Below are 26481 nucleotides of genomic sequence, written 5' to 3'. Positions count from 1 at the left end.
TCTGATCCAAGTAGGGTCTCTTCTCTGTAAGACTATAAACTCACTGGATACCAGGCACTCCATACCCCTGAATGCTCCTGGGGCCTCCCTGTGCAAAACTGTCCGCAGGTGCCCCACCGCTTGCCAGGGATAGACAGCTGCTTGCCAGGGACAGACAGCACAGTGTTGAGAGTTGCTGCACCAGTGGTAGCCCTTAAAGCCAAAATCACCAACAGGCCACCAGGGGCCACACCGGGCCCTTACATGTGTCATTTGACACACATAAAATGGTTTACATTTTAATTAGCTAACAATTCTTAGCAAGCAGAAGAATCCACATTTTGTAAACATTTTGCAAAATCTGACCTCCAGGTCTGCATTCCAGCCAGGCTGCTCCTTTGAGATGGGGATGCTCTTACCAGTTTGCCCCTGGCCCGCCACGCCCTGTCACCTGCCGACTCATACCTACTAATTTACACAGGACGGAGCTGAGGTCCGGTCTCTGAGCCCATCACCCAGACATACAGAGTCCAGAGTGAGCTGGAAGATGTGTCCTTCCTTCCTGTATCAAGTCCTCAGCATATTGCAGAACCCAGGGCTGGCTGCTCACCACTCAAAAATCAGTACTCAAGAGAGACAAATGTTGATAGAAGGGAAAGTTGCCTTTAATCAGAATGCCAGGAATCTGGGGAGATGGTGGACCCAGTGTCCCCCAAAAACCATCTCTGAAAATTCTGCTCCATCATGAAAGTTTTAAAGGAAAAAGAGGAAGTAATCTCAGTTAACTGTGTGACGGCTGGTTGACTTCTGATCTTTAGATAGATGTGCTATCTTGTTAGCACAGTTCTTGAGATTACTGAAGGACAAGCTGGGGAAGAGATCTGGTTGTCTATTAATTACTTTTTCTCCATTTCTACTTCTTTGATCTACAAAAAAATAACGAAAAAACAAAAAAACCCAACAGGTTAGCCAAGATATTGTCTGATCAGAAGATTTGAAAGGTGTGCTTGGGCTGGAGATGAGCAGAGCATGGGGGCGCCTGGTTTAAAAGTTAGTTACAAGGTGGCTTTGCTAAAGGGACAAGAAAAGGGGTTTCCTGCTGAGGGCGGCTTCCTGCAAGGAGCTGCTTCCAAGGAGTCATGCAGCTCAGGCCACCGCAGAGAAGGTCCTGATGACGATGAGCGTTCATGTGCTTTTAGGTCCGTACAGTTCTCGGGTATCTAGTGCTTTGTGATCTAGAATGAGACACACAAAGGGGGACGCTGAGCAAAAACAATCCCAACAAGAATAAAAATTACAGCTTTCAATTACATACTGGGTGTGCCAACTTTGCCAGGCCCTGTTTAAAGGCTTTGTATGCATTTATTTAATTCTCACATAACCCTGTGAGTGAGGCACTATTGTACTGACAGTTTATCTAGTGGTTGAGCCAGTATTTGAACTCTGCCTCTAGCCACCTACCCCCTGGAGATGTGCTGAGCTGCCTAACAAACCCAGGCTGTCACTTAAAGAGGCATCTTTCAGGAGCCAAGCACTGAGTTGGAAAGAACTTCACACATGCTGCCTCGTGTAACTTTCAGAAGAACCCTAAGCAGTAGACACCATGACCCCCATTGTACAGATGAGGAAACTGAGGCCCAGAGGGATAAGAGATGTGCCCACAGAGCTAGTAAGTGGCAGAGTTACCTGGTCCGTTGGCTTTCCTTCCAAAGCCTATTCTTTTTCCCTGTGCCCCACTGTGTCTGCTGGGAAGCATGGTGTTTGGCACATTTGGGGAGAAAATAAGTCTTCTATCTTTTGGCAGGAATTTCTCAGCCAAAGTATGACTGGAGATAAGGTAGGCTAGGGTCTTCAGCACACCAAACACAGAGTCTTGGAGAAGGGAGAGTTTAGGAGAATGGTTGAAAACGCTCATTTCTCAGAAATGGCCTTCTGAACTTTCAAGCACGCAGAATCCGTCAACCCTTTGTCCTCTTTTAGTTAACCCAGGACCCCCAACACACACAAACACACACACACATACGAGGCTTTCCCTACCCCAGGGAAGAATGTCTGTGGCAGCAAAGAAAGAGCCCTTTGAGCAGCCAACAGGGTGAAAACAGCCAAGGTCCCAGGACCCCAGGGACATTTCCAGCCTGTGGTTTGCCGACCTAACCCAAAGGACCTCCTGACTGGCTGGTCATCTTGGAAAGATTAGCATTTCTGTGAAAGGGCAGAACTGACAAGATTGTAGAGAAAGAACGTAAAAAATAACCCAAGAGATAAGCAGTGCTAGCACATGGGAGAGGGATGCCCCAGACACCCTGAATGTAGGAAGAGGTGTGGGGTTACCTGTGCGCCCTGTGGTCCCCGTAGTCTGCTTCTCCCCCTCTGTTCATTATCTTGGGAGAAACTTCCATACCCTTAGTAGCCACCGACTTTCCGGTGTCTAACTCCGTAATCTAGGAAATGCTCATCTATTCCCCAAGAGTCCTTTAAGAGCCCCTTGGGATTTTGCTGTCAGGTGGCAAGCTCAGGTCCCTGCTGCCACCTGACTGCCTGAAGCACGGGGAATTTCCACATAGACTTTCTGTGCTTAGGAAATGTACAAGAGCAGGCTTCTTTTCTTGCCCGTTCTTCTGGAAACACAGATCCCTTTCAGTGTCTCTTCTATTTTCTAACCTTTGACAGAGACTTAGGACATAAGCATGAACAAGCCCTAGGAATCTGGGTGACTGAATACCAGCTGGGGCTGAAAATCACCCCTTGATGTTCCACCTGGAACAAGCACTCGAGGGAAACCTAACAGAACTGGGATTCCAACGCCATTCCTGGTCTCTGCCCACTGTACTTTGAGGCTGAGAACTGTATTCCCTCCAATAATGCGGAATCCACGATTCAGAGCAGGGAAAGCAGAGAGAGACTCTCCTCTTCCCTCCACTGGCCCCCTGCGCTATAGCCCCACCTCCCTTCCCCAATCTGGAAAGAGCAGCAGAGTGAGGACCCTCCACCCACCCCGGAGGCTCGGGATGCAGCCTGGGAGCAGCAGGGGGGCTGGGACAGGCAGACATTATCCGTCCTTCGCCCCCAATGTGCAGGCCCAGCACCCTGTGAGAACAGCCATTTGGTCGGCAGCTTCGGGGAGGATAAGGCTGAGGCCAAACAGCTCTACAGCAGAAGTAATTTGCCCCAAGTATTGGTCCCACTTGGAGGCAAAACAATTAGTGGGTTGATGACAGCCTGATGTTTAAGAAATCATTTTTTTCAACAGAAGAGAGGGGGGGAAAGGGTTGCTTAAAAGAAGCCCTTTAACTCAAAAGGCAGTCCCATACACCTTACAAATTCAATGCCCTCTGAATACACATCCATCTGTCACAGCAGGGAATCTTTCAACTCGCAAAAGAGCAAGAGAAGGAATTCAGATCAACATCATGGACTGCAGCAATAAAGCTGGTGCTGAATCACCCCTTACCCTCGAGGCAGGAAAGAATCAAGAAAGAATTTCAAAATCTCTTTATACAATTAAAGAAAGGGATCTGGTGGGGGAAGGGGCGAACACAGAGATCAAGAAGTTTAAGGTTTGCTATTTTTAAGCTCAAAATAAATCATAAGAAGGAACTAGAAGGCTCAATTTTATTTTTAAGATCTTATCTAAGGCCGGAACAGCATCTAGTGTTTGGGGGGAAGGTGGGGTGGGCAAGCCGTCAGGCCAGCATCAGTCTTTTTACCCCCTCATCCAGTCCTGCACCCCCGCAAAAAAAAAAAAGTCTGTTACGTGCTTCCAGAATTTTACAATCTTGAATTACAGCTTTCAAATAATTCAGATTCCACTATAACAAATCTCAGAGATGGGAGGCAGACTACAAAGAAAATCCAGCAAAATATATTCAGAGAACTGTACCCAAAATGGGAGCAAGGCAAAACAGCGGATGATGTGGTAAATCTGGAAGCAGAGGACCAGCAAATAACACGACCGACCAGTCAAGACAGCCCCGTAAGAACTGCACATTTATTATTTCCCCAAAGCTACTTTCGGGTCCACTGTTGTCAGCTATTACTTTTTAAGAAGTCTAACTTTTACATGGATCATTTATGAAACCAAAGCAAACCACCCAGAACCCTAGCACTGTGCATATAAAAATCATTTCCTTAAGAGAACCAGAGTTCTTTAAAATAGATATACATCAGCTGGCTGAGGGGCCACGGCAAGGTCTACACCCAACAGGATTGACGGCCCAGGTGTGGGTTGTTTTTGCCACTTCCTTGCATCAGAGCACAACTCTATTTTGGTTTGGCCCCCTCACGATTTTCTTTTCTTTTCTTCAAATCAGTGAGAAAAATATATGTATGCTCAGATGTTAATAAATATGCACATATCTCTTTATAAAGTGGGATCTCCTCCCCACCCTCAAAGCTTCTTTACCTATGTGAAGATATAAAAGCTTATCGCTCCCATCATGAGAACTTTCTAACCATCACGGAGTTGGAGGTAAGTGTTGTGACCACAGCACTCAAGGACCAGACTGCGATTTTTACTGCCTATTCTCTCTGTTAAGATGCCTGAGTTCTCTTCTGGCAGAGACACGGGTGCTTAAATCCAGGGTCTTTTTCAATAAGTACATTTTTTAAACGTGAGCCAGGGGGGTGTCTGTCAGCCGTGGGGAAACAAACCTCCTGCTCCGGCAGAGGCTGGCAACCCGGTTTCCATGTATGGAAGTGAACGAAAGCAGTAAAACCTCAGGCATGAGTCTGGGCAGGGCTGGGGGTGGGGGCAGCATTCCTCGCTGAGAAAGCAAGTCCTGGCCCAGAGGGATGGACTCTGCCCCGGGCCTGGGGTCCCGTGGATTCTTTAGTGGAACAGCCATAAGGGCAGAAATGATGGGAAGCAGGAAAGCTATGGGGCATCTGGGAAGTGGAGGCTAGTCTGCTCAGAGAGCATGGACAGAAGGGGCCAGGCGGTCCCAGGAGCAAAGCCTGAGCCCTGGAAATCAGTGCCACCCCGCACACGCGTGCATGCGCTGACCTCAGCGCACTGGAATGCAGAATTCTCCCCCATTTGCCGTCCATCTCCATTGCCCCCACCAGGCCAGCCCTCGAGGAAGGGGAGAGTTTCTGTGTGGCCTAAGAGACTCATGACTGAGGCAGAAGGCGCAGTGACCCACTTCTTGACCAGGGTGAAAGAGCTGCAAAAAAGCTGAGGTCACACCGTGGGGGCTGGAGTTGGATAATCAGCGCTGGAGCCCTGCAGGGGTCATGGACTCCACGACTCTGTGCCTCGGTATCCTCCTCTGTGTAATGGGGATAGTAACAGTAGCTACCCCCATGAGGCTGTTGTATGAAGCCTACAGTGCTGTGTGCTGTGCCAGGGACAAAGTATATGCTGTAAAATGTGAAGTATTATTATTAACAATAGTAAAGTACAGAAATGGATTCAGGAAGACTTATGGTACCAGTCCTAAACTGAGAAATCCAAGTGGTACTTTGCAAACTTCTCTGACATCTCATGTTCACACCATTGCTCGCCCCCTCTGATGCACCTTCCCTTGGGCACTCTGACCCCCCTATTTGTGCTCCTTTCTGTGTTCCTTTGCAGTCTTATTGCCAGGTCTCTGCTGGGGTTCCCCAGAACCTCCCCTCAAGACCCCCCTCCTCTCCCCACACGCTCTCTGGGACCCTCAGTCCCTTTCACGGCTCTATGTGCCAGTGATTCACCCATCTTTTCCAGGCAGAGACCTACCCCTCCACATTGCTGGAATCCAGCAGCCAGACAGATAGACATCTCTACTGCTTTTACCTCCCATTTTCCCTGCCTCAGTTGGTGGCATACCTTGATGACATTAACTCCTTCCTGCCTCACTCTGTCAGCTCAGTCTGCTCTAATGAGTGACACAGACCAGGCAGCTTAGACCAGAGACATTTATTTCTCACACATGTGGAGGTTGGAAGTCCAAAATCAAGGGGCTGGCAGATTCAGTGTCGGGTGAGGACTCTGGTTTGCAGACCACTGCCTTCTTGCTGTGTCCTCACACTAGGAGGTTAGGAAGCAAGGTCTGAACCCCTCCTCTTGCCAGGGCACTAATCCCATGATGGGGGTTCCAACCTGATGACCTCATCTAAACCTGATGACCTTCCAAAGGCTCCCACTCCCAATACCATCACACTGGGGGTTAGGGCATCAACAGGAATTTGGGAGGGACATAAATATTCAGTCCACAGCACCCTCCAGAGCCAAGAAAGCCATCAATTACATCTCCTAATGCTTCTCCAATCCACTCCCTCCTTCCCATTCCCATCCCCACGACCCTGAGAGGAAGCCCTCATCTTTCTCCCTCTGGGTCCGGTGGTGTCCACTAGAAATATACACAATTTAAAAAATGTTAGTAGCCACATTAAAAAGTAGAAGAAAACAAGTAAAATTAGTTTTAATAATACTTTTTATTTAACCCACCTTATCCAGAAGATGATCATCTCAACATGCCATCGGTATAAAAAAAACTATTAATGAGATATATTCTATTCTTTTTTTGTGCCACATTCTTAATATCCAGTATATATTTAACATCAGCACATCTCAGGACCAGCCACAGACAAAGTGCTAACAGCCACACGTGGCCTAGTAGCTCCCATAGTGGACAGCGTGGTTCTAGTTTCTTCCTCTCAAGTCTACTGTCTACACAGCTACCATGGTTATGTATCTAATCTGATTAGGGAGTGTCCCTACTTAGAACCCATCAGTGGCCCCTGTCAGGACTCAGTCCACACCCTGACGTTCCTTCATTTTCTGCCCCACATGCCTGTAAAGCTTTGCCCCTCAACCCTCACTCCTGCCTCTCGTTTTGGAGGGTACAGCTCAGTGGTAGAGCGTGTGCTTAGCAGGCACGAGGTCCTCAGTTCAATCCCCAGTACCTCTGCTAAACAAATAAATAAAATATAAAAATAAACCTAATTACTACCTTCATTTTAAGCTCCAGCAATGAGGAACTGCAAAATGCAGATTCCATATCAGTAAGTACAGTATGACACTGTTTCAAATACACTCATGTATGTGTACATATATATAAAATGTGTGAAAGTACAGACAATTAGAAAAGACTCTGGGAAGATAGGCACTAAAATCTAAACAATGCTGATCTCTGGCTGGCGGAATTTGGGTGTTCTTATGTATTTTTCCTTTTGCAGATTTGTATTTTCTAATTTTTAAAAAAATAACCACATGATTAAAAATGTGGAGGGGGGCTAGGATAACTTGCTGGAGGACTGGGCCCCAAAGCCAAGCAGTATTAAATTATAGAGGCTGTTCTGCATGTTTAGCGTAATACTTTGGGAAAATGGGCACAATCGATCCTCGTTATTTACTAATTCCATATCTGCGAATTTGCCCACTTGACAAAATTTATTTGTAATCCCTGAATCAGTCGTGGTCATTCTCAGCTGTGCACAAGGTGGTGAAAAATCAGTGTCACCCACCACACGTGTTCCGAGCTGAGGTCAAACAAGGCCACACTCTGCCTTCTTACTTCAACTCTCTGTAGTGCCATATTTTTTGCATTTGTGTTTTTGTGTGTATGTGTGTTTGGTGATTTCACTGTTTGAAATGGCTCTCAAGCATCGTGCTGAAGTGCTGTCTAGTGTCCCCAAGCACAAGAAGGCTATGATGCATGTGCCTTAAGGAAAAAATGTGTGTTAGATCAGCTTCGTTCAGACATGGGCTACAGTGCTGGGCCGTAAGTTCAGCATTACTGAATCATCAACATAGACTGAATATGGTGTCTTCACACAGAAACACAACCAGCTCTGCACATGGTCATATGGTCACCATGCAGGGCGTGGCCAGGCATGCACAGGGTCACCAGAGCTCCGTGCCGCACCTCCTCACTCCGCAGAGCAAACTGCAAATCACTTCAAGAGGACCTGCACTGGGTCTCTGCCGGTACTTTAATGCACACCAGGATGAGGCATTTGTAAGGACTGACTTTAGAAACAATTCTCACTCCTAATTTTCAGAACATGTAAATTCTCCCTCTAGTAAAACAGTGAAATAGCTGAGCTGACCCGGCAGCCCCTTTTCCAAGTGCTCAAGGCCGAAGCCAAGTATGTGTCCCGTGCTGTGCCTGTCTCCATGGCAGTTTCCATCTTCCTGCTCAGGTTGGAATGACCTCCTGGAAGCTCGGGGCAAATTCCCGTGACCCGGGCCCCAGGGCCGGCTGCCAGGGGTGCAGATCCAGGCTGTCCGTCAACACGGGAAGGGCCCCGGGGTAACGGGCCTCCTCTCCCTTCCCTGCTGGCCCAGGAGGAAAAAATACTGTGGCGGCCGAGTCATCCGAATGGAATTTCTCTTTAACACTTTTGAGTCTCATCAGCCCAGATGCACAACTTGAAGCACCTGGCTCTTTGTAAATCCTTTCTTTACATTTCACGTGTTCCAGCCCTGGTAATCCCCTTCTGAAGGGCTGTTGTTCAGTGTGGCCACACGCTTGTTTTTTCAGCCACTGGAGACTTTCCAGAGAGGAGGTTTGATCGGCACCCCGGGCCTGACCCCAGCCCTCCCACAGGAAAAGGGCTCTGCTCACAGGAACAGGCTCCTGGGACCGAGTCCTAGAAGCCAAGATACACAAAATTACTCAGGAAAAACAGGACTGCGGCATTTCCCTCTTTTCAGGATGCTTATCTCACTGTTCTCTGAGCAAAATCTGGCAGTAGCTTACAGACACTGGTTGGCCTTTTTTTTGTTTTTAGGGCCACAAGGAAGAAAGCCAAGGAACCCTACTGACCCAGCAACGAGAGCCTGGAGGCTGGAACCTGGAGGAGGCTGGTCAGCCAAGAGGCTGCCTCCTCTCTGGGCCTCAGTTTTCTCATCTGTAAAGGAAGGGGGCTGCGACCTAATCCCCAACATCCTTTCCAGTTTAACATTCGATCACATGGGCCAACGTTATGTAACAAGAGCTTTTGTTTAATCGTCATCACAGCACAAATAGACAAAAGAATGCATGCCTCTGTTTAACTTCAACTCACCTTTATGCTTGGAATTTCATTTCTTTTTTTTTTTGACTTTTATTTTGTTTTTGCTTTGTGAGGGGAGAGTAATCAGGCTAGTTTGTTTGTTTGTTTATTTTTAATGACCGTCATTCCTATTTCTATCCGAATCCTATCAACTGGTCATCCATTCTTTATTTCAGTACATATCTGTGCCAAATATGTATCAATCTGATCTACCAAATGTACTACATGTGAATGATACAATGATGAACCTTACAAGGGTCCCTGCCCTCAGGAACTTTCTGGTCTGGCAGAACAGAACAATAGTCACCCCTCCTGACTGAGGACCGTGTGCCTCGCACTAGGCTGAGGGACCTCTTATATTGCCCACCATCTCGAACCTCCACGGCAACCCTATAAGTAGATACTACTATCATTCCCATTTTACAGATGGAGAAACTGAGGTTTGGGAAGAGTAAAGTAACCTGCCCAAGGTCTCAACGCCAGAGAGTAGAAGAGCTGGATCTGCACCAGGCCATCCACGAGAGAGCTCGGCCTCTCCGGCTGCTGTCTGACCAGGTCGGGGGACTTTTCAGTTCTCGGAGCTCTTCTTGACAACCCCAGCCCTATCAGAACCAACACATCAGACGTCATCCTATATAGACTCTAAGTTTATAATATATATCATATATATCATTCATATATACCTATGTATATGTCATATATACGATGCCTTATCTCCCCAGCTAAATTATCAATGCCTTTGAGCACAGAAACTGTCACTAATTTCTCTGCATCCTGACACTCTCAGAGGCAAATCAGATACTCAAAACACATGTGATTGACCAAGGATGAGCAGTGTTAATACAAAGCCCTGAAAAGCGCAAACTTGATTTTCGTAATATGAACACACATACGAAGTCAGAAATCCAGTTTAGAGCGTCTTAGTTTCTGTCATCATCACCTCCCGATCCCTTTCTCCTCCACATTGTACAGGAGTGGAAAATCCCCAGATTAATTTCCTTTCCTTTATTTAACAAACAGAAGCCATTAACCCAGCATTTCTTCTTTACCATCTAAGGAAGCATATCTAAAACGTGTTTCTGCAACCTGACCCAGGATGAGGTTCTTTAGCTCGATTTTGGCCTCCTTGGTACAAAAAGCATCTGTTTCTTACTATATGGCATGTCTGGAATCCAGGCCTCCTTTCTCATCTCAAGCCCAAGCCCCCGAGAGAGGCCACCATCACCTTGCAAACAGACCGCGGCAGTCGGCTTTCCCAGAATCTTCACGCACAAAATCACATCTCCCAATCAGCATCACAGACAGCGTATTTTCCTGACCATCTGCCAAAGGAACTTTTGTTTTCCTTAGGAAAGGTAAAAATGTTCCCCATCGAGCACAGGGAGACTCTGTCACTCATCAAGTTTCCAACACGCGTCGTCTCTCTCCATCTCATGCTCACTCTTGAGCTGGATCAAATGAACTTTCTCCTTCTCAGCTTTCCCCCTTCATTCCCACACGGTTATTTATATCCAGAATATCTTTCTTTCTTAATCCACTGGACTCCCCTCCCCCTCATTTGAAAAGGTCATTTTCAACTCATTCTTTCCAGAAAGCTTTCTGGATTGTAAGTGGCTGCAAGCTGATTCTTTCCCCCCATGTTTCTTTGCCTGATAAGCAATAATAAGCAAGTTACCTAACCTTCTGAAGATGCCTCTCTCTAACTGCTACCTCGATTAAAAGGGTGGGAGGGAACCCTGAACTAAAACGAAGCACTCACACAATATTGTAAGTCAACTATATTTCAATTTTTAAAAAAAGCAAAAATAAACAAATAAAATGAAGCATTTGCAGGGAGGATATAGCTCAAGTGGTAGAGCACATGCTTAGCATGCACAAGGTCCCGGGTTCAATCCCCAGTACCTCCTCTAAAAATAAATAAATAAATAAACTTAATTACCTCCCTCCCCCCACCAAAAAAAAAAAGTATATATATAAGGAAAAAAAATGAAGCATTCAAAAACTGGATGCCCACTCTTTCAGGCAGGAGTCCCATGATATTCTTCACATATACTTAACTTCTCATTAAAATGTATATATATGCATGACTGAGACATTATGCTTACACCAGAAATTGACACATTGTAACTGACTATACTTCAATTTTTTTTTAAGTGATTACATTCCGAACATTTGGAAATCAGTGACCCATTATCCAAAGGCAGAACCACCTTAACATAACAATAAGTAATTTGGGGTATTTACTTCAATCTTTCTTCTTATATGTCTGTTTAAATGGTGTCTGTGTGATTTGGGATCTTGCTTTTTTGAATACAATATCTGAAGTATGGCTTTATGTTCCAGCCAAGGCCATTAAATCATGTTCAACATGATTCTGAGCACTGTAATTTACTTAACCACTTTGTGACGAACATTTAGGACATTTCTAACATCTTACTATTACATACAGCTTTGAAGAATACCTTCATGAAGGTAAGATGAGGCAAGATCACTAGTTTCATTCTGACACATTTAGTCTGCACTTATGACTATCTGCTCAGAAAATATCCTCACTTCTAAACTGACACTAATTCCCTTTCTGTTCTTAAATCAAGGGCGCTTTAAAGGTTCACCAGATCTTTGCAAAGTTTGCTTTTCATAATTTCAATTATCTATCCATCTATTTACTAAATCTATTTAATTCCCATAGCAACCCTTTGATTTTTCATAAGCGACTTGCCTACATGAATCTACCACCAAAGGAGTGATAATCTCAGCTGCCTCATACAGAAAAGAAAAAGGAATATTCAGGGGAAAGGGAAAGTGTGTGTGTGATTTGGGTAAAAAGACCTCTGATGTAATTTGTACATTTTTCTCAAAGCAACAGATGCATTCCTATGATTCTGTAGGGGAGTTTTTCTAAGAGGCAGAAATCACATCTCAACGAGCTCACAGTCTAAAACAATCCGGCCTAATAATGAAATCCGACCTTCTATAGTGAAAATAGTAGTCACTGGACCTTACTTTATCTATTTCTTAACTTTGGATTCTGGAGGTGATGGGTTTTCTAAAAGTGCAGCACATTTTAGGAAACAAAAACTTATACTAAATACAAGTCGCCTAATAATTAGTCACCACAAAAGGCACAGCAGAATCCAAGAGGCTGGCCTGGGGAAGCCTTTTGTCCCTGTGTAAATCTGAATACTCTTGGAAGGGGAGACTGACAGCCTCAGAGAAGGAACCTCTTAGTTCTATCCAAGTGGCAGGGCACAGCAGTGGGAATTTCACCGACATTGTCTTCTCATCGCTTTATGTCAGTTCTAGAGGGGGCCCCTCTCGGAGGACAGAGAAACTGCTTTCAAGGTCTCCTTAGCTCTCTGTGCTCAGTAAGCATGTCAGGCTAAGTCATTTTCCTTCTGGGGACCTTGGTAGTTTGGGAGGGATTCTGTTCCTTGTCTCTATCTTTGTTGGGTTCATTACCAAGGCAGACACGATACCAAGTTATCAGAGGGTTGTATAATGACATTTCTAGTCTTTGCCCGCCTGAGACAGAAAAACCGGCACCTGTCAAGGCAGCCAAATATATGAGCAAGATCTACATAAAAGGCCTGGTTTAAAAAAAAAAAAGGTATGTGTGTGTCAGGGTCACACACACACACATATACATGCTTATATATGCACAAAATACCTTTTTTTCCTTTTGTTGAAGTATAGTTGCTGTGTGATACTGTATAAGCTACAGGTTTATAATGTAGTGATTCACAATTTTTAAAGGTTATACTACACTTATATTTATTATAAAACTTTGGCTTTATTCCTCATGTTGTACAATATACCCTTGTAGCTTATTTTATACCTAGTCGTTTGTGCCTTTTAATCCCCAGCCCTAGACTGTCCCGCCCCCTTCCCTCTCCCCACTGGTAACTACTAGTTCATTCTCTGTATCTGTGAAGCTGCTTCTTTTTTTTGTTGTTATATCCACTAGTTTGTTGTATTTTTTACATTCCACATATAAGTGATATTATACAGTATTTGTCTTTCTCTGTCTGACTTATTTCACTTAGCATAATGCCCTCCAGGTCCATCCATGTTGCTGCAAATGGCAACATTTCATCCTTTTTTATGGCTGAGAAGTATTCCATTGTGTATATGTGTGTATGTGTACATATACGTATATACGTATACACACACATACCACATCTTTATCCATTCATCAGTTAATGAACACTTACGTGGCTTCCGTATCTTGGCAATTGTAAATAAAGCTGCTGTGAACCCTGGGGCACAGGTATCTTTTCCAAGCAATGTTTTTTGTTTCTTCGTATATACACCCAGGAGTGGAACTGCTGGATCATATGGTAGTTCCATTTTTAGTTTTTTGAGAAACCTCCCCACACTATTTTCCCAAAATACCTTTGAAGAGACCTACCAGAAACTGATCATGGCGGCTGCTTGGAGGGAGGCCAACTACGGTCAGCGGTGGAAGTGATGCTTACTTTTCCCTGCATGCCTTTCATTTTATTTGAAATTTTTTTCTAACATGTGAAGGCACTATCTTTTCAGAAAATAGAAATTAATTCCCAATGCTAAATCTGTTTGTGTAAAAGAAAAAAACAGTTAAGCACCTCCACTTACATGTATCTCTTCTTTTTCTGGAAGAATATACAAGACACTATTAACAGTGGCTATCTTTGGAAAGAGAATTCTTTTTACAACGAACTAATGAAATGCTGGCTTTCTCTCGGAAATGGGAAAAAGTGAATAGTGGAAAGATAGTGTTTAAGTATATGCTGAATGAAGGAATATAAATGGCTTTTTAATGTAAACAGCAGTAAAGCCATAATCTATGCTGTGTATGCATAACGACAAACAAATCCCACTCTCCTCGTGAAGGCGCACCATGTTTTGTTCCAAAGGTCTGGATTCACCTAGTAACTACTGTCTCTTTGGTCAAATCAACTGAAGAACAGACTCAGATGATCTCAGGGGGGAAAGTTATTAATTGAGCCTCTGCAGGAAAGCAGCGCTTCAAAAAGTGCTTCAAAACTAGAGTGTTCCACACCACAGCCCCTACAAATGAATACTTTACACAAACCCAAATGAAGGAGAATATGTTCAAGTGGTATCAAGTAGTATTTTACTCTTAAGAACATTTGTAAAAGCTTAAAACAATGCATCCAAGCACTGAAGCCAGCGGCCTCCTGCAAAGTTAGGCCAGTAATTTTCACTAGGAAAGTGTTTCAAGGCATTTAATTCCAATTCATCCTCGTGCCTAACATTTGAAATGTCACAATTGTTAGGGGCCAAACTGCAAAGCAGACAACAGATTCATGGGTAATTGTAAACAGGCAAAGGCATCTGGGGAAGAAAGTAAATCTATTTTAAAATAATGTAAATTGTTCAAAATAAATGGGCTAATTCATCCTAAAAAGTCAAATATTAAGAAAAATAAATCTATCTGCATAAGACACTGGGTGGCTTTGTTGCTAGTTACTGTCTCTGGTTAATTCTGAAACAAAATGCCACACAATTAATTAGCCAGCCGATTCTCATCCTGCCTGCGCTGATGGGGAGAAGTGGCTTTACGGAAAAGACTCCCTCAGGCTCTATTGATGCCCTAATGAGACGCTCGGGGAAGGGGGGTGCTGGGATGCTGGGATGGGGACAAGGCAGCCACTATTGCCACACAGCCTCAGGAAGTGCAGGATCTGGGCCTCTTGAACCAATGAGGCTCTCTCAACTCTACCCCGACTTCTTGGGGTATCTGGCCACAGCTATTCTTACAGGGTCCTCTGCAGGGGACAAATGTCCCAATGCTCCACACATGCCCAAGCTGACCTAGCAACTCTTCCTAGAAAGTACGAATTACTTTGGAGGAAGAGAATATGTGCCCATAATATCAGCTAACTGCAACCAACAGATGGATGGAGTATCAACATTCAAAAGGGCTGAAAGGGGGAGATGCTGCAAAGTACAGGTTGGCGAAGTTGACGTTGACCCTTGAGATCCTATAGCTTAGCATAGAGAACTACATTCAATACCTTGTAATAGCCTATATTAAAAAAAGAATATAAAAAGGACTATATATATCATATATATATGATTCATATATATATTCATATATATATATGAATCACTATGTTGTACACCAGAAATTAACACATCACTGTAAACCAACCATACTTCAACTAAAAAAAATTTTTAAATTAAAAAAGATCCTACAGCTTATTACAGGTCCTAAACACTTAGGAAAAGAAGCAATCAAGTTAGAAGTAAGTATGGGCTCATCAAACACAAGGCATTTCAGTCTATCTTTCCTTGAAAGGGAAATAGCACATATCTAAGTTATCGCAAGCTATCAGTTACAGTCTCCTAGGATAAACATGCTAACCAGATGGAGAAATGTGAACTGAAGAATAATACAATTAGGCAGACTGAGAACTGACTGGATTTGAAGTTGGTCGAACTGACCAACAGCCCACTCTTAGCTAGCCATGTGCCCCAGGACTCCATCACCAGACTAAGTCAAGTCTGGAAAGGACCACACAGTTCCAAGCTCAGACGGAGCTATGATCATTGTGGATGACTACAGGGGCATAAAAAAGATTTCAAGAGACTGTAAAAAGTCATCAAATCTAGATAAACTGATTCCTGGGGAGAGAGGGTATAGCTCAGTGGTAGAGTGCATCCTTAGTATGCACAAGGACCTGGGTTCAATCCCTGATACCTCCACTAAAAATAAACAGATTCTTAAAGGTGACAGACAGAAAACTTGGGACTCTGTTCTCATTTGTTCAGGTATAAGACTGGCAAGAAAACACTTTGGAGTTTTGCTGACCAAAAGGTCAGTGAATCAACACCAAGTGATGTGACTGTCAGAAAAGCTAATGCAATCTCAGGCTATGACAATGTAAGAGATTAAAATCTAGAACAAAGGAGGTGATAAGCTTACCCTTTGTGCTTGGTGCAGATCACACTGGAGTCTGTGTTCAGGTTTGGGGACTACTTTTTAAGTGAGGTCCCAGACAAACCTGGACAGGGCTCAGATACAAATGGCCGGGAGGGTGAGGAAACTGGAATACGCATCATCTGAGAAATGAGAAAAGTTGTCTGTAGTTCTTTAAAGGCTAGCTAAAGCTGGGGGTGTCAGAATGGTCTTCTCAGGAGGTGGCATGTTGTGGTCACTAGAAATGCCCCGGCAGGGGGTCGGGGCCCACACGGAGACGAGCAGAACAGAGGGATGAAGAAGGACAGCCGTAGAGCCACGTGTGCCTGCAAGGTGACCCACACCTGGACTTCTCAGCCACAGGAGGCTAGGGCCCTTTTGAACCCAGGAGTCAATATGCTAGAGACCTGGCTAAAGAGGAAAATACAGATAAGAAAGAGTTGAGAATGTGGCAAGGGGGCAGACCCAGAAGAAGACAGAGAACGTGTAAATGAAAGGCAACAACAAATAAATGGTCAGGGGGAGGGGAAAAGAGATTTTAGAGATATAGGTACCAAATGTAATGGGTAGACCTTATCTGGATTCAAACAACTCCAACTGTTTAAAAAACAAAAACAAAAACACATGAGACAATCAGGGAAATTGGAATACTGGCTGGATGTGTGCTGATAATAAGGCATTACTAGATTTTAAGGTATGATATGCTATCTATCATGGTTACTTTTTTTTTTTTTTTAAGAATTACTTAGTGAAATGTTTAAGAAGGAAATGATATGATGTCTGGGAATGTCTTCCAAGTAATCCAGTGAGGGGTGCAGGGAATGGGTGTCCATGAGTTGATTGTATTTGGGTGCTGGATGCTTGGGGGTTCCCTGTACTATTTTCCCTGCCTGTGTGATGTTTGAAGTTTTCCATAATAAAAAGTTAAAAAAAATAAATAAATGGCAGGAGGAATAGGCATAGACCAGTATCTCTCCCATCTCCCCTCCCAGCTCAAAAGTGAAAATAGAATCCACTCGGTAAAACTGAGCATTCAAAATAGCTCACTGGTAGAGCACATGCTTAGCACGCACGGGATCCTGAGTTCAAACCCCAGTACCTCGATTTTAAAAAATTCTAAAATAAAATAAAAACTCTTAAAAAAAAAAACTGGGCAGTCAATTAGTCACAGAGATGGCCTGCAATCATACCTATATTCAAAGACATGGATATGTTATCAGATCAACAACTGACAAAGAATGATTGCTGTCCCTGTAAGAAACTGAAGAGAAACCAGATTACACGATAGACCATTAGAAGCAAAGAGCCAGGTGCTGAAGGTAAAGAGCATACAAAGAAATTAAAAAGCTGAAAATTCCTCTCTCTTGCAATCTAGATAACCATTTTAAAGGATGGAATGACCAAGCACCTGGAGTACACATTTAAATGGCACTTACAATACACCAGGCATTGTTCTAAACAATGTTCAAATATTGCCTCATTTAATTCTTAATGACACAACCCTGTACGGTAGATACTATGATCTCCATTTTACTGACCAGGAGCTTAGAGACACACACGTTAGGTAATCTGCACCAACGTCACATTGCTAGAATGTGGTGGACACAGGATTCAAACCCAGGAAACTCGATCCAGAGTCCATACTCTTACCCGCTGTGCAATGGATTGTAAATGTCCACTCAAATGGGGGTATTTTGGAAGGTCCGTAGGTTTAAACGATTTTGTAAGTTGCAGTCAAGTACGTGCCCAAAGGTGAAAAAAGGCTGCCCTCAGACCCACATCCAGTGCCATTCAGGGCTCAGAGGGAAAGACTGGGATTCTGCCGACTGCATACTGTTCTGCCCAATCTTATTTCACAACAAACCCTAAAAAATGAGTAACAGATGAGGCAGCTGTGCTGTGAGCCACCACGATCAAAAGAAAACTGTCTTGACCTGATCACATATTGATGGGGGAGGGGAAAGGCAATGTCTTCTGATTTTCAACCTACTCAATCCATTCCGATTTTTGATCTCAGGGATATTGACCAAAAAAGACATAAAACACTGTAAAAACCGATTCATCTGGATAAAATTCTCCTAGGGAAACAAAGAGGGAAATCTTATCCCTAGAACAGCAAAACTCACCACACCCTGTTATGACTACTCAACAATGATCCAAGATAAAAACATTATTAACCGTAGAAATATTACTTGAATTTACCTGTAATTGGTGTCTGCCTCAAAATAATCTAATGGGGAGTGGAGGATAGATGTATTAGAAAGGAATGCTGAACATTAAGCTTAAATTGTTTTTTAAAATGGGTTTTCTGAGGTGTAGCTCATACAAAAATACCTTATGTGTGTATGTGTGTGTGTATATCTATCTGATCCAAGAGTTATATGACTAGCAACCAGCAGAAAAATTTATGTTTGCCTTTAATCACAGATGCCACAGAACAAAAGTTTCCATTACAGGGTTTCACTCCAGAATAACAGCTTTCAAGCAACTTTCAATTACTATACTTCTTACTTGTCATAAAGCAGAAAGCACATGTTTGAGATTTCACTGGAAGTCAGAACAGCAGTTTCTGAAAACCTCATAAAAGGGAGGACTGATTTAGTCCTAGGATCTCGGCAGGATACCTGAAGTTCAATTTCATCTCTGAACAAAAGCACGAAAGCAGCCCTAGGTCTTTACATAGGATAAAGGGGAGTTGGAGGCACTTTACCGGCTGATCTAGGAAAAAACCAAATCATTAAAAGACTCTTAGAAACCATCGCCACAGAAAGGTAGCAACAGCAAAGTTCTGGCTCTCCTGTCTTCCTTGCAAGAGCAGATTTTTTTTTTTCAGCAAACGTTTTAAGCAGTTAAACTACCTCTATCTTATTTCAGAGTCTATTATGCATATCTAGAGTGAATCCACACGGAAAGCTATTTGTTGAAAAGAGAAGTTTCAGCTCCCTCCTCTTCCCTGGAGAATGTCTGATGTGAACATTTTTTAAGATTCAATTTCTTGAACAGAAAGGACTGAGATGAATTCAAGAGGGTTCAGTTGGGCCCTTTCATCCAACACTGTTACCCTGATCTAATAATTGGTTCTCTTTGCATCAATTCTCCAACTCAAATATACTCTGAAAAAGTAAAATGTTTAATATCTACTGATTACTAGCTGCTGGAAGACATAGTATGCATGCGGTTTGAGTTCCTCGGAAGAAAGATGCTAGAGAAATACAAACTACTCAGGAAATATAAAAGTATGGAATAATAAACCTGCAGATAGAAGACTGTTTTAATGGCCAAGATTTTGACATTTCAAAAATGGAGAGGCGAGTCTTTTCCTATTTTTGAGCACAGAATTACAAGGCAATGGAGTTACACATTCACTTGCTCATGTAAGTGCTCTTTAAAACACTCATTAAGAAACAAAAACAAAAACACCCACGTACTATGGGTATATGCAATTACACAATTCAGTTAGGGCCCAAATCTAATATTAAATGTTAAAATTAAAATCAAGCTAAGCACTAGGGAAAGTGCACATTCCCACTCACATAACATGGAAGCTACCGTGTTTTCGAGTCACCCATCTGAAAGTCACACGCTTGCTTTCCATGACCAGACTATCCAATTCTCAGCACCTAAACACTGATCATCTTCTGTTTTTTGTCCTCAAGGAGCTCACAGTCAAGTGAAAAAGATTCATTAAAAAAAAAATCACAAAGGTTAAGCGCTAGGACATCCGTATATTCCATCTACAGACGCTCACGGAAGCATCCCACCTAGAGAGCAAAAAAACAGGAAAGCTTCCTACAGCTGGGAAACCAGGACTGAATTTAGAAAGGTCCAAACTTAGCCAGGTGGGAGGAGAGGGAACACTGCCCAGGTGGGAGATGAGACAGGAGAAGAGTTGGGGACCACGCTCTAGAGTTTGGATTTGACCCCAGAGGCTATGAAGAACTACTGAAGAATTCTTAAGCAGGAGAATGACAAGATCAAAGTTGTGCTTTTGAACTTGTCATTCCATTCTGGAAACAGCCCAGAGCAGTGCTATTCAAGGTGGGTCTGAAGCCCAGGGCTTGTCCATGAATTCTTTGCTACTGGTCCACAAGAGGGCAAGTACAGAAGTGGAGAGTGAGCATCTGGAATCCTTAACACCAGCTCAACGTTCTAGCAGCATCCAAGCTTATTATCAACAGGCTCATCGTGTTGAACAGGACAGAGACCAATCTGTGCACAGACAACTCAGTGGGGAGTTGTAGGCAGTTCAAGCTATGCAGGAAGGAGTCATGTATAATAGGGCCATGTATGGATGTGTGACTGACTGGAAATTAACAAAACAAAAGGAAACTGATCCTGGACGACAGACAGTTTGAAGAGCTCTACTCTGGAGAATCAGGGGTCAGGACTGGAAGCAAAGAGCCCATGGAGAAGGCTGCTGGTACACAGTGGTCCAGATGAAACGTGAACTCAAGAAGGGATGGTAAGGATGGAGAGAAGGGGTCAGAGTTAAGAGCTATTAAGGAGATCAAATCAACAAGACTCAGTGCTCTTTCGATGCGAGGGATAGAGGAGAATCAAGGATGACTCCTGAGACTCAAGAACTCAGTCACTTTTTAAATTATGGCAAGATGTGAAGCAAAAGGACCCAAGAGCTTCACGAAAGTCAGGATTAGCAAAAAGATCTGAAATTATAGCTGTTCCCTTTGAGTGCCTTTGTATAAACATAATGATAAATTAATGGAATACAGAAACCGAAGCATCCTGGTGGTTAACACTGAGCACCGCTGGGAATTCAGAATGTGAAGAACACAACCAATGCCAAGCTTACACCCTCCTCCTGAAACAAAGTCATGCAGTAAGGAGTCCAGACTAGTTCAGAACGGGGCCAGCTGGAGCCCTGGAGCCCCAGGTCCTAACAGAAAATAAAGAAGAACCCCGCCCCCCACACTCTTCGACTGAGGGACTTGTTCATCCCCCTGCCCACCCCTACCCCTGGCTTTATACAACACAAAGCCTTCTTTCTCCAATTTGTGCAGATATTAAAAGAAGGTCTCAAACCACAAAGAACAGTGATAGAAAGGGGCTGGGGGCGGCAGGGGAGGGTGGGTAAATGCAATCAATGACCCTAAACTCAAAACCCACTGCTTTCCCCTGTGCTCTGGATCACACCTGACCCATAAGAGAGGACAAATCAATCAACAAGAGCTGCGGACAGCCAGTCAGTCAGGCCTGAGCCACTACCTGGAAGACAAGTATTCCACCCACAAAGGCTTCAGTTCTGAGCAAACCTATCCTACAACATTCCAGAGCTGGGAAGGGAGGCGGCTCCGTGTTAGGGGGTGAGGTTTCTACGGCTCCGGAGACCTGGCACCATCCATTTCCCACGTGAAAGAGCAGCAATCCTGCACCCCCCACGCTGCCCAGATCGGGGGAGCCAGGATTGGCGGAAGACATGCCTAATGATTGTGGCAAACCACAGAAACGATCCCCAAGCACGTAATTAATTTCTCTCCAGAAGGGTGCCTCGTCGTCTGAAAGTTGTTCCCCTTCACCATGCCTAGGCTTCCCCGATCTGTTCCATGGGCAAATATAATAAGTATGGAGCTCAGTAAACATCAGCCCTGTCAGTACTTCAAGGAACCCTGTTTGTTATATTCATTTGCTTTTGTTTCATTTTTCGAGGTCTTCCTCCTCGATTATAATTTCTTCCAGGGCAGTTCTTTCAACTCCATGATCATATCTCCTTGTATGCTTATAAAAGTCATTTGTTTGAAAAGTTAAAAAATACCTTGTAACAGTTTTGCAATTCTGTAATGTGACTCATTCCAAAGGCTCACACTGTAAAATGAATTACTAAAGTTCACGATCATTTACTAACAAATAATCATTACTAGCACTTACTGGACACAGACTCTATGTCAGGCATGTGTCTGCTATCCTGTGTAGTCTTCACAACAATCCTATAAGGCAAATGTTGCTATTATCTCCACTTTACAGATGAGGCACAGAGAGGTAGGGTAACTTGCACAAGGTCACACAGCTGATAAACAGCAGAGCCAGGATCTAAACTCAGGCAGATGAACAAAAGTCTGTATTTTCAGCCACTACACTAGACAGCTTCATTATGCAGAGAAGAAAAATGAGATTGAAAAATACATTACAAATAATGGAACGAAGAAAAAGCCTCTTAAGGAAAATTGCTCTTATTACTTTAATCACACTGTTGTCTCTTATTAGATGGATCTAAGTCCTGGAAACAAAGTCAACAGAGGAAGCTTGTCCTGGCTGGTCCAGTCTCCTTATGTGGAAGGCAGGAAATCCCAATGTTCAAAGAGGTGACTTTTTGCCATCTTTTATCACCTCGAAAATGGCACGAGCTTTCTATGACCTCAGTGTCATAGAAATCATTTCTTAGTGGCAAGGGTATTTGCATCTGAGGAAGAGTTGGGAGAGATATAAGGTTATTGGAGTTGGTACCAAATCTTGCCCATCCAAAGAGCCAAAGGGATTCAGGTGAATTCTTGGTCAAGCTTCTGAATCAAAAGAATCACCCAGAGCAAGCAAACCACACAAGTACAGGAAGATATCACTTCTTTTGGCTGGAGTGGGCAGACCAGAGCCCCTGACTCTGCCGCTCTCTTGCTCTGACTTTCTCATCCTCTCTGTGGGGCAGGAAGTTCCAGGACCAAGCCAGAGCCCACTGAACCTGTCCAGGGCAAGACCAGTGGCACCACGCCGTTTGATGTCAGGGCACGCAAACTGACCAAATGTCTTCTGTCAGGCACCCAGCCCAGGCAGAGCTGAGTCCTGCGGCTCTAACGCCAAAACCAGTGCTTTTCTCGGTGATGCTGAAGCAGATCTCTGTGATCAACCCTCCACTTTTTACAACTAAGAAATCTGCACTAGTCTAAAGGGGTAGATCAAATCCCCAAAGTCCAAGTCTTCACCACTATCCAACTACTCATCACATTTTCTCTCCAGAAATCTGAAAAATGCCTACCAACAAAACAAAAAACAAACCTACTTATTAAAACAAATCTAACTGCCTTCGCTTCAGGATTATATGTTTCCTGACAAAACTGCTCTTATAAAAGCACTCAGAGTTCTATAATCATCTAATTACAATTTCTATACAGCTATTTACATGGGTGTGCTTGGAAGCCAAAAAATCAAGCTTCAGTTACCTTTACACCTACCACTAAAGCAAGTTGAAACAGGACAACCTTCCATAAAGAATTTTTTTTTTAAGATGCTGGAATTCTGTTATTTGGTGTTTTCTCACAGCTCCAATCAAAATGCAGGGTCAGGCACAACAATATGTCTTAACATACATGGTCATCCCCAAACTTTTTTACTATATAAAGGGGAAATTAATAAAAGAAGAAAAAAAGAAATACCACACGGCATTTTCTTTCTCCACCATAATTTTTCAATTTTCTTTAGAGAAATGCCAGCCAATAACTAATTAGAACCATAGCCTTTGTTTTCCCGATGGGAAGTACATGAATGGTCCTACGAACAAATGTTAATGAGAACTTAAAAAAATTAGTAATCTGGAACTTTGGTTTCCCTTCAGTGTAAAAACAAAATTCTCTCCTTTAAAGCTATTTTTATAGTTGGTGAAACAACATGGACAGAGTCCATCAACAGGAAGGAAAGGGTCCACCCATTTAGCACCCTGAACTGGGGGTGTCCTGGGTTTTTCACTGTTCTTGTCATGGAACTGGCATCACAAGTTCACAGACTTCTAAGAATCCTTGTTTCAAAAAAGAGAGACAAAGACTCAAACTTACGGAAAAGGAATTTGCTCTACATCTCTTTCAAAGTGCATACACAGCTTTTGTGATTTCCAAATGTATGTTTTCCATGAGAAACATAGCTGATGTCTTTTCCCCTGGTACATCACCACGACTAAGAAATGTTTCTAGGATCAGATCGTGAGTTGCCTATTCATGAACACTCAGGAACAGAAACAAACTCCTTGAAAACTGGACTTATTTTAGACAACAAAGTGAACTATAGAATGCAACTCAAAAAAACTGTAAGCAAAAATAAATTTTTACCATGCCAGCGCACCATGGTTTGGGCATGTGCCAGCAATCAGAACTGTATTTTCAAATGAGGGTCCACCGTGGGTCATCCAGAGCCTTATCCTGGTGGAATCAGTAGGTCCAGGCTAGGGTCACAGACCACTTTTTTTCTTGCAAAGGGACGGGCCAGAGCATACAGAATCAGGCATGGCCTACATCATATCAAATATTCTCCTTTTTTGAGAAAAAGCTTTAAGTGTTAGCAAAACATCTCAGTCTGCTCCATATTTTTACTATCCAGCAACTCTATTTCCCCCATTTGTGGGGGTAAACACAACAGGCCTTAGGTCTGTAACATTGTACCATCAATTTGCAAAAAGCTAGAAATCATTTGTATTGCCCAATAAGGACATCATTTTACACAGACTTCGGTAGACAATAGAAACTGGTCTTAACAATGAAAATATTTTTTGGTATATCACTTTCTGGACATTACTCCTCCCCAAAAGGATCATAAAAACCACCACCAAGGAAAACAAAGGATTCCCACGTTTAAAGCAAAAGAGGACTGACTGGCCATTCATATTCATGTGTTGTCAGGCATATAAATCAAATTCGGGCAAGATCACCTAAAAAGTGGTTAAAACTCCAAGTTTTGCCTCTGCGTGGTTATTAGTGAGCCGACGTTTTTCCAATGTTAAATTTACAAACTGTATTTGTTCAACTGTATTTCATACTTTAAATACCAAATCTGTACCTTCCGGGCTTCCGTGGAGGATTTACTCCAAGACACATGGGGTCACAATATAAGCCTTTTGCTCTCACTAAATCTAAATCATGCTTCTCAACAAGGTTCTGTACACGTTAAAGAAACACATGGCATGCCCTTACTATCCTCCCTAGTGGAGCCTAAAACGCCCCCACCCCCACCCCCAGCCCTTCTGTCCACTCCATAAACTGAGATTCTCCTCAGGAAAGGAAGGGGCTGGAATCACACATTACGTCAGGCAAGAGCATTAATTAAGCAGGAGCACTCCAAAACTTTTTCTGCGTTGATTCATGGCAAAATTTCCTGAATTCCTTTTATTAAAACAGACATTTTCATCCAAAAGACACACTAAAAAATCCAAGCTAATTTCAGCGGCAAACTGGGGGTAATAAGAAGTTGACAGCGAAGTATAAATTTCCCCAAATCCTCGTTTTCCCGGTGATTCTGCACCTATGGGATCAGTTCAGCATTTAATTCGAAGTATGCCAAGACCACAGTGGCCCACAAACCAAGCAACTAAGAGCTGAGAGGATGGGTCTGGTCCTGCGACCGGGAGGCATCTGGGGAGGCTGCCTGGACAGCCAGACAATGAAAGGCTCCCCGGTGGCCACTAGTTCAGCCCGAGGGGGCGGAGGGACCGCGAGGGGGAAACGAGCGAGCTCTCTTCTCGCCCAAAACCACGGTCAGCGGCCGACCCCCACCTCCAGGGAGCCAGGCGGCCTGGCCGCGGCCTCGCCCTCCTGGTCCCCATCCCTGGGGGGCGAGGGGGGTCCAGGAAGGAAAGCCGATTTCTCTGGGAAAGAGAGGAAACTTCCTGGTTCGAGCATTATGGGTAGGGGGCTAGGGCCCTCCCCCACCACTACAGGTATCCACGGGGAGGCTACCGCGGAGGGAAGGAAGCGGCCCCTCCCCGCGCCTCTGCCCGGAGGTGGGGGTCACCGAGTCGGGACTCCGGAGCGCAGCCACTCCCTGTGCAAGGCTCCCAACGTGTGAGGACTGGGCTCTCGACTCCCCAGGACGCGAGCCGGGGTCCCAGGGGCCGAGGGGGTTTCAAACTTCCCCCGCTGGTGCGGCCTGGCACCGGCACCGAGGAGTTGCAGCGGGAGCCCCAAGCCGGCTGGGTCCCGGGACGGAGGACGGGCAGAGGCAGGGGACGCTGAGGGGCAGGAGGGGAAGCGCGCGCAACGATGGAGGAAGCGGCAGAAGGGGCGCGGGGAGGGGGGCGGCGACGACTCCGCTCCGGAGAACGCGCGGTCTGCGCACCCAGGCCGGGGGCGCCGACGAGGCCCGCGCCGCTCACCTTCCTGTGCTTCTCCTTGTAGGGCAGCGCCAGCCACGGCATGTCCCGCACGAAGTCCTGCCACTGCCGCTGGTCTTGGTCCGAGGACACGAAGACGATCTCCAGGCGGCGCCGCGGCTCCGGCTCCGCCGCCGCTCCGGCCCCCGGCCCCGGCCCGGCCCCGGTCCCCGGCCCGGCCGCCGTGTCCCCTCGCAGGCGGCCGTAGAAGGCGGCCAGGCTGGCGCTGAGCTGCGCGCAGGGGGCGCTCAGGCTGCAGCCGAAGTAGAGCCCGAGCAGCGAGATGCCGCGGGCGCCCAGCGAGTGCACGTCCACCTCCTCGCCGCCGCCCGTCACCAGCTTCTCGCCCAGCAGCTCCTCCAGGAAGCTCGACATCCTGGCCCACCGCAGCCCGGGCACGCGGGCACCCGGGCGGGCAGGCGGCGGCGACCCCACTCTCTCAGTCCTCGCGGCTGGCGGAGGCAGCAGCGGCGGCGGGCACAGGAGAGACGAGAGCCCCGCCCACCGGCCCGCCTACGCC

The 26481-nt window shown here is 44.8% G+C and overlaps 1 protein-coding gene across 3 annotated transcripts in view; it reads right to left on the bottom strand.

Moving 5' to 3' along the window:
- The window catches only part of NXN (nucleoredoxin), a 127216-nt gene extending 100735 nt beyond the window's left edge, over positions 1–26481 (bottom strand). Inside the window, exon 1 of one of the 3 annotated variants that reach the window (XM_074343198.1) lies at positions 25965–26481. In XM_074343198.1, the coding sequence (XP_074199299.1) occupies positions 25965–26336 (372 nt within the window). In that variant the 5' untranslated portion in view covers positions 26337–26481. The remainder of the gene's footprint in view (positions 1–25964) is intronic. The other 2 variants (XM_074343197.1, XM_010958223.2) reach the window with 2 other exon arrangements.

The sequence above is a fragment of the Camelus bactrianus genome, chromosome 16 (assembly GCF_048773025.1).
Source record: "Camelus bactrianus isolate YW-2024 breed Bactrian camel chromosome 16, ASM4877302v1, whole genome shotgun sequence".
NCBI classification, from domain to species: Eukaryota; Metazoa; Chordata; class Mammalia; order Artiodactyla; family Camelidae; genus Camelus; species Camelus bactrianus.
Note: the sequence above shows the minus strand (reverse complement) of the source record. Positions and strands in the feature narration are given on the sequence as shown.